The following is a 7,922-nucleotide window of genomic DNA, read 5'->3' on the forward strand; positions in this document are numbered from 1 at the left end:
CTGGGATCGGCAGATATTGCAGAGCTGTCTCCCAGGGAATCATCCTTTGTCACTGCGGGCCAGCCCAGGAGGACCAATTTGCCTCGTACAACCAGCATCCTTGGCCGAGGAGAGAGACATGGGCTCAATGCCTGTCTGAAACCAAACCAGAACCAACTGCAGTGTTTCACTCTCAGGTCCTCAGTTTACAGGCGTTGTCTCTCAGAAACCCCTGGACCAAGTGACTCCAAATTTGCCCCACTTACCCTAGCTCAGACACTAAGGAGACATGTCAAATTTTAAAACAATGTGACTCAGGGTGTGGATTTTAGAGCGCCTAGAAAACGCGGCTGTTAAGCAGTGAGCTCGTATCAGCCCCTAACAGGCTATGTCTACATTAGCACTTTTGCTGGCAACACTTTTGTCGGTCAGGGGTATGAAAAACACACACACACACCCCCGACCAATATAAGTTTCATGGACTAAAGCATCCATGTGGACAGCGCTATATGGGTGGGAGAGTTCTTCAGAGCGATGGGCAAACATCTCCACTCTGGCAGGAGACTGATTGGTCACCTCCGCTGGATGCAAACTATCAGAACCTATTTCCAGTACACGGACGGAACACCTTACCCAGCTGCAGGCTGTACGTGGTACGATGCTGTTCACAACCAGCGTGGCACTGGCCTGCCTTGCAGATCATTCCTCGCTGAACCAGGGCACGGGATGATTTTTGTGACTAGTGATTTGGGGCACTGCAGTTGCTGGGTGTCCACACTGAGCCACGTTAAAGAGGTCTGGTTTTGCAAGCGCGGGGGCTCGGCCCTTTATAAAAGCCAGAGCTCTTAAAGGGGGTGCATGCCAGGCTCCCAAAAAAACCCATTCCTTTTGAAAACAGTGGGCCTTTCTGTAATATATGCTCTGTTGGATTGGCTTCAAAACCCACCTCAGGCTTTCCCTGGGCACTTAGCACTTAGCAGTGCCGGGTCTCAGCTGCATCCCCAAAATCCAGTCAGTGGAGGATGGTCCCATTGGTCCATGGATGCTGTCCCATTGAAAGGGGCCCAAAGGAACCACAAGCAAAGACACACAAAACACAAGCCATTATTTATCGCAGCGGCAACATCCATTGAACAAATGGTCTAAAAAACAGGCACCCATGAGCCGTGCGTTTGGAGGGCCACCAAGCTGCGGTCCCACCTCCTGTCTACCACAGGCTGCTAAATTCCACCCAGTTCCCCCAGCACTGAGCCCAGGAACGGACGTTTGGCTAAAGTGTCTTCCCAAAAGGCCCCAGGGAGTTTGTTCCGTGGGTTAATCACCCTCTCAGTTACAAAAAATGGAGCCTTGTTTCCAATTGTAATTGGGCTTCCAGCTATTTCCCAGGAGTCTCTGCAAGGGCCAAGGAACCCACCGTTCACAAGCTGCGCAGAGATTGTGGCTTCATCTCACAGCCACCCTGGCCTTGGCACTAGGGTTGCCGAGATTCCTGGAGGTTTCATCCTGTGACATGATCTTTACTTAAGTGAGGGCTGGCAACCCTACGTGGCATCAGCTGCATCCAAGAGGCCCACGCTGCTAGGAGTCCCGTGGCTGGCCCTCTCCAAGTTGCCTAAGGGATTTGGACAGCAATTGCTAGGCAGGGGAAGCAGGCACCCAACACCCCTAGGCAGCTTTGGCAACCTAAGCCCTGGAGGAAGGGGTGAGCTGAGGGGTTGGTGCAGCGCTGCCCATGGGCTGTAGCCCTCGAGAGTGGGAGGGAGTTCAGCTCTGTAACACCATGCCGCAGGACGGGTAACCAGCAGCGGGGAATTAAACTCATCACCCCTCATGCTAAGCCCATGAGCCTGTACTGGCTGAGCTAAAGGCCCCTGCTTTAGCCTGGGCTAGGGCAGGCTCATCAGCCTGTTCAGAGGCCCAGACACCAGGAGACAGGGACAGACCCCAGTACGGTGTGGTGGGGAGATTACTTTGCTCCTAGGACACAAAGGAGCTGGCTGGCTCAACAGCTGGGGAGGGAGCCACCTGAGCCACCTGGAAACACACTGAGAACCTCCCAGCTTGTGTCACACAAGCCAGTGGACAGCCACTAGATATCCCAGTCCCTGTCCTGGGGCCAGATGAGAGCCGGCACCCCCTAGAGGGGAAAGGCCCCATGACCTATTCCCCACCCCATGAGCCAGCCAGACCCCACCCTGGGGCCAGATAGGAGCCGGCACCCCCTAGAGGGGAAAGGCCCCATGTCCCATTCCCCAGCCCCCAATCCAGCCAGTCCCCTGCCCAGGGGCCGGATGGGAGCCAACGCCCCCTTAGGGTGAACAGATGTCTCAATTTTGGGGGCTTTTTCTTATATAGGCACCTATTACCCCCCCTCCGCCCGGATTTTTTACACTTGCTATCTGGTCACCCTACGCCCCCTAGAGGGGAAAGACCATTTGGGGTCCGTCTCTGCAGGGCATGGGGACACCAAACCTGGGTCCCCCACCCAGTCCTGCCTCCCCCTCAGGCCCAGACAGCGATGGTGGCCATGACAGTGAAGCCCAGTGCGATGAAGGAGAACTTGGCCAGGGGCGGCTCACTGGAGCTCAGCTCGTGGGGCAGGATCTCCAGGAAGGTGATGTACAGGAAAGTGCCAGCCGCCAGCCCCTCCAGCAGGGCCATGGTCAGTCCACTGGCTGCTCCGCCCGAGAGCGAGAGCCCAATGCCCACGGCCATGCCGGAGGGGGACATGAGGGCAAAGATGCCCAGGTAGAGCAGCCTCCAGCGGGGCCGGGTGCCACTTTGCACCAGCTGCAGCCCCAGGCTGAAGGCGATCACGCCCTTGTGGGCCAGCACGGCCAGGCAGAGCTGGAGGGCCCCCGCCTCACCCTGCTGCACCCCCACCGCCAGCCCCTCGAAGAGTGAGTGCAGCGACAGAGTGATGAAGAGCACCAGGGCCCGGAAGGAGCCAGGTGAGGGGCCACCAGGCACCGGGACCCCATGGGAGTGCGGGACGGAGGGGACACTGGGGGCTGAGCAGGCAGGGTCCTTGTCCGGGGCCCCATGGGACGGTGGAGCCGAGTGGCAGCAGTGCAGCACCAGGCTCTCGGTGAGGAAGACGAGGAAGAAGCCGAGGGAGATGACGAGCTCCGCGAAGGGGTAATCCAGCTGTGGGGAGAGGGATGGGGAGATGGAGGGAGAGACATGGTTTGTTTCAGAGGGACTCGCATGCAGGCACCCAGCCCGGCCTTCCCCACCTCTACACGTAGCCTACAGAGCACGTCCCAAAGGGAGGGCTATTTAGGAGAGTGGGATCTAGTCGTTAGAGCAGGGAGCTGGGCGCCAGGACTCCTGGGTTCTGTCCCTGGCTCTGGGAGGGGAGTGGGGTCTGGTGGGTTAGAGGGGGAAGGGGCTGGGAGCCAGGACTCCTGGGTTCTCTCCCTGGCTCTGCAAAGAGAGTGGGGACAAACAGTTAGAGCAGAGGGGGGCTGGGAGTCAGGGCTCCTGGGTTCTGTTCCCGGCTCTGGGAGGGGAGTAGGGTCTAGTGGGTTAGAGCAGGGGAGACTGGGAGTCAGGACTCCTGGCTTCTCTCCCTGTATCTGGGAGAGGAGATTTGACAAGGGCCAGTCGCTCCCCCTGCCTTGGCTCTGCTCTCACAGATCTTTCCCCACAGTTGCCCTCTTCCTGCCTCTCCTCAGTGGGGGCACTTCCAGCCAAGAGGTGTCAGGGGCACTTACCTCAGCCCCACAGGCACTGGCCCTAGATGAGTTGTTCTGTGTCCCCGTCCAGTTCTGCCCAGCAACAGCCTGTGGGGAAACAAGGGAAGTTAGATACCGCGCTGGGGGGCAGGCGGTGCACTGACCCCATATTCACCTGGAGGGCTGTCCCTGCGCCCCCTGCTGAAAGGGACAGGCCCTGCTCCGTGTGTGTGTGTCCCCACACCTCCTGCGGGAGGGGACGGGCCCTGCTGCGTCTGTGTTGTGTGTGTCCGTCCCTGCGCCCCCTGCTGGAGGGGACGGGCCCTGATCCGTGTGTGTGTGTGTCTGTGTGTGTCCCCGCACCCCCTGCTGGAGGGGATGGGCCCTGATCCATGTGTGTGTGTGTCCCTGCGCCCCCTGCTGGAGGGGATGGACCCTGCTGTGTGTGTGTGTGTGTGTGTGTGTGTCCCTGCGCCCCCTGCTGGAGGGGACAGGCCCTGCTCTGTGTGTGTGTGTCCCTGCGCCCCCTGCTGGAGGGGATGGGCCCTGCTCCGTGTGTGTGTGTCCCCACACCTCCTGCGGGAGGGGACGGGCCCTGCTCCCTATGTGTGTGTGTGTCCGTCCCTGCACCCCCTGCTGGAGGGGACGGGCCCTGCTGTGTGTGTGTGTGTGTGTGTGTGTGTGTGTGTCCCTGCGCCCCCTGCTGGAGGGGACAGGCACTGCTCTGTGTGTGTGTGTCTGTGTGTGTGTCCCTGCGCCCCCTGCTGGAGGGGATGGACCCTGATCCGTGTGTGTGTGTGTGTGTGTGTGTCCCTGCGCCCCCTGCTGGAGGGGATGGGCCCTGCTGTGTGTGTGTGTGTCCCCACACCTCCTGCGGGAGGGGATGGGCCCTGCTCCCTATGTGTGTGTGTGTCCGTCCCTGCACCCCCTGCTGGAGGGGACGGGCCCTGCTGTGTGTGTGTGTGTGTGTCCGTCCCTGCGCCCCCTGCTGGAGGGGATGGGCCCTGATCCGTGTGTGTGTGTGTGTGTGTGTGTGTCCGTCCCTGCGCCCCCTGCTGGAGGGGATGGGCCCTGCTGTGTGTGTGTGTGTGTCTGTGTGTGTGTCCCTGCGCCCCCTGCTGGAGGGGACGGGCCCTGCTGTGTGTGTGTGTGTGTGTGTATGTGTGTGTGTGTGTGTGTGTCCGTCCCTGCGCCCCCTGCTGGAGGGGACGGGCCCTGCTGTGTGTGCACCACCCTGCTGGAGCAAGGGGAACCCGTGCATCCCTGTGCCGTCTCACCTGCTGCAACCGCTTGCCCAGCTCCCCCTGGATGTCTGTCAGCGCGTCGGCTGCCGTGTGCATGAGGCAGGCCCCCAGAAAGACCCCTGCTGCGAAGCAGCCAATGTAGCTCAGGATGCGCCGGTGCCACCCTGTGGGAGGAGAGGGCTGAGGTGAGGCCAAGACCACGGGGCAGGGCGGAGCAAGGGGATCCCAGCCTGGGAGGTGGGTCTCGAACTGGGGAACTGCACAGCCTGGGACAGGAGAAAGCCAGAGGCAGGGAGAGCAGGCACAGAGCCCTGGACTGGCACCGGGAATACCCAGGTTCCAATTCTGGCTCAGCCACTGGCCTGTTGGGTGAGCTTGGTAAATCACTTGGCATCCCTGCACCTCAGTTTCCCCATCTGTACAATGGGGCTAATGAGACTGACCTCCTTAGCGAAGTGCTTTAAGATCTGCTGACAGAACAAGGGTGATTAATGAACTGGCAAGAGGGTGGAGTGAAAGCAGCACAGTTCCCCAGGGAGGAAGAACTGGGCACAGATAAGAAGAAAAAGGGCAAAGCAATGGCTAAGAAAGTGGGACATAGTTGGACAGACACAACCTCGGTTTCCCTCAGGGGGGCCAGAGCCCCCTGAGTGTGGCTGTTTCTTTCACCCCACAGAGAGGCAGTGATGGGGATGGGGCAGGGTGGAGGTATCATTCATGCCTGCAGCTGCCCCATTGTCTTATTTACTAAGGGGGTTTCCCCTGCTCTGGGAGCCAGAAGCCTGCAGGGGATAGGGGAGGGGAAGCACCAGACAGACAGATACACGGATAGAGAATGAGAGCGAGGAGCAGCAAGAGATAGATAGATAGATCGATAGATATAATGAGCAGAGGGGTGTCTATGGGGATAGATGATAGGGGGAGCAGAGGGGTGTCTGTGGAGGTAGATGATAGGGGGAGCAGAGGGGTGTCTATGGGGATAGATGATAGGGGAGCAGAGGGGTGTCTGTGGAGGTAGATGATAGGGGGAGCAGAGGGGTGTCTATGGGGATAGATGATAGGGGGAGCAGAGGGGTGTCTATGGGGATAGATGATAGGGGGAGCAGAGGGGTGTCTGTGGAGGTAGATGATAGGGGAGCAGAGGGGTGTCTGTGGAGGTAGATGACAGAGGAGCAGAGCGGTGTCTATGGAGATAGACGATAGAGGAGCAAAGGGGTGCATATGGGGATACCCAGCGCGCTCCACCCCCGTCATGTGGATGCAAAGCCGCTGTCCCAGCCCCAGCCCCTCTTCACCTTTGGCCGCTTTGATCTGGAACCACTTGACCTGGGCCGGGATGAGGCCGCAGACGAGGGTGATGAACAGCAGAGCCACCAGGCAGCCGATCTTCACCACCAGGAGTGGCTCCATCCCGCAGGCACCAGGAGGGCCGGGTCGTGCAATACAGCTGGGTGTTACCCTGGGCTCACACCCTACAGCCCCTCCTTCACAATGCCCTGCTAGCCCCAGCCCTCTCCTGTCCTCCCTCGCCTAACCGGTCCCACGATAGGGAGACCCCCACCACAGATGACCCTAACCCTAATCCTAGGCAGCCACAGCCAAAGCCAGGCCCTCAGCCGAACCCAGGCCTGGCCGGGGACCCTTCCAAGTCCCAGGAATCAATGGGAGATGCTGTGCTGCACGGGGATGGGTCAGGCCGTCCCCGGTTCCCTGGGCATCCTCCTCCCTTCCCGTCTACCTCACTCCATCTGCCCCTCTGCCTTCCCCTGTCCCCCTTCCTTTCACTGCATCTCTGATGCTCCTCGCTCCCTCTCCTGCTCAGCTCCTGCCACCTTCCCCAGAGCCTCCCAGCCCCGCAGTGAATAATAACCTCCCAGGAGCAGGGAGCCACCCCACCCCCCACCCCCGCACGTCCTTCAATCTTAATTACACCATCATTAAATAATTTATTGGGTAAACATTTCCCAAGAGCACTTTTCCCCACCACTTCCCTGGTCACCGGCTGCATTCCTAGTAGCTTAGATATGCTTGTATTGAACACCTATCCCTCTCTAATACCCAGCAGGCCCTGGCCCGGGGGGATTTTCCAACTGTTGAGGGGTTTGGTGCCAAGCTGGACGGTGCTGGATCAGCATCTCCCGGGCCCCAAGCGGGGTGAGGATGGAGAGACCTCAAACATACAGCCTCCCGGGGCCTGGTCAGCCCTCCACCTCTACCAGCTGCCCGGCCTGGATTCACAGGGGTGGCCAGCCGTCTCTGCAGCAGTGCCCTCTTCTGGTGTGCCGAGTGCTGGGCCCCCGAGGACAGCCCGCCGGATACAGCATCCATTTCTCCCCCTGGCTGCCCAGCAGGCCCTCGGGAGAGATGCCACCAGCAGGTATCTGCAATGGCAAAGGCCAGCCTGGCAAACCAAGACATCCGCCTCTACTCACCCGCAACCTGGGCTGAAGGGGCCTAAAGTCAGTGTTAACTGGGAGGGGCACTGGCTGCCCTGCCTCTCCCAAACCCAGCCTCCCCCTCGCTGCCCCGGCCCTGAGCAGCCAGAGCCTCGGATCCCAGCTGGCTCCCACCTCCCGGCCCCGTGGCCGGTAGCTACCCAGCGAGTTCCATGGGGTCTCCGTTGCTGAGTTACCGGCCAGTCCTTTGTTCTCCAGTGACATGGGGACAGTTCTAGGTAGTGCATTGCTGCCTGTGTGACCCTTCTCTCCCCGCTCCCTCCAGGAGAAATTCAGCCCTTCACACACAGCCTGCACAGTGAGTGGGGAAACCGAGTCACACACATCCCAGATTAATATCACCATACTGCCCCCACTGCCGCAGGACACCTCGAGCTTCATTACTGGCCAGGCAATGCTGGGAAGTTTGGTCACAAACTGGGCCAGATAACAATCTCCTAGAAGGAAGAGGCCCCATGCCCTGTTCCCAGCCCCTGACCCCCGCACTGGGGACAGACAACAGACGGTGTCCCAGCCCCATCTTCCATTCCCCACCCCACTAAGCCAGCTGGTCCCCACGCCCTGCG

At 59.9% G+C, this 7,922-nt stretch overlaps 1 protein-coding gene across 1 annotated transcript; it reads right to left on the reverse strand.

The window, feature by feature from the left end:
* Positions 1-2,195: 2,195 nt before the first annotated feature.
* On the reverse strand, positions 2,196-6,695 carry SLC39A2 (solute carrier family 39 member 2). Its single transcript, XM_073309280.2, has 4 exons — positions 6,196-6,695; positions 4,934-5,064; positions 3,696-3,764; positions 2,196-3,126 (listed from the first exon to the last, which is right to left on the reverse strand). The coding sequence occupies exons 1-4, from the start codon at positions 6,308-6,310 to the stop codon at positions 2,482-2,484; spliced, it is 960 nt and encodes a 319-aa protein (XP_073165381.1). The 5' UTR covers positions 6,311-6,695; the 3' UTR covers positions 2,196-2,481.
* Between the last annotated feature and the right edge of the window lie 1,227 nt (positions 6,696-7,922).

This window comes from Lepidochelys kempii, chromosome 13 (assembly GCF_965140285.1).
Source record: "Lepidochelys kempii isolate rLepKem1 chromosome 13, rLepKem1.hap1, whole genome shotgun sequence".
NCBI classification, from domain to species: Eukaryota; Metazoa; Chordata; order Testudines; family Cheloniidae; genus Lepidochelys; species Lepidochelys kempii.

Excerpts from the sequence above, each read along its gene's own strand:
- SLC39A2 (XM_073309280.2), bottom strand. The coding sequence starts at position 6,310 with ATGGAGCCACTCCTGGTGGTGAAGATCGGCTGCCTGGTGGCTCTGCTG. Across the intron at positions 3,765-4,933 it reads TGGGCAAGCGGTTGCAGCAG|GCTGTTGCTGGGCAGAACTG; the intron begins GTGAGACGGCAC and ends GTTTCCCCACAG. Across the intron at positions 3,127-3,695 it reads CCAGTGCCTGTGGGGCTGAG|CTGGATTACCCCTTCGCGGA; the intron begins GTAAGTGCCCCT and ends CTCTCCCCACAG.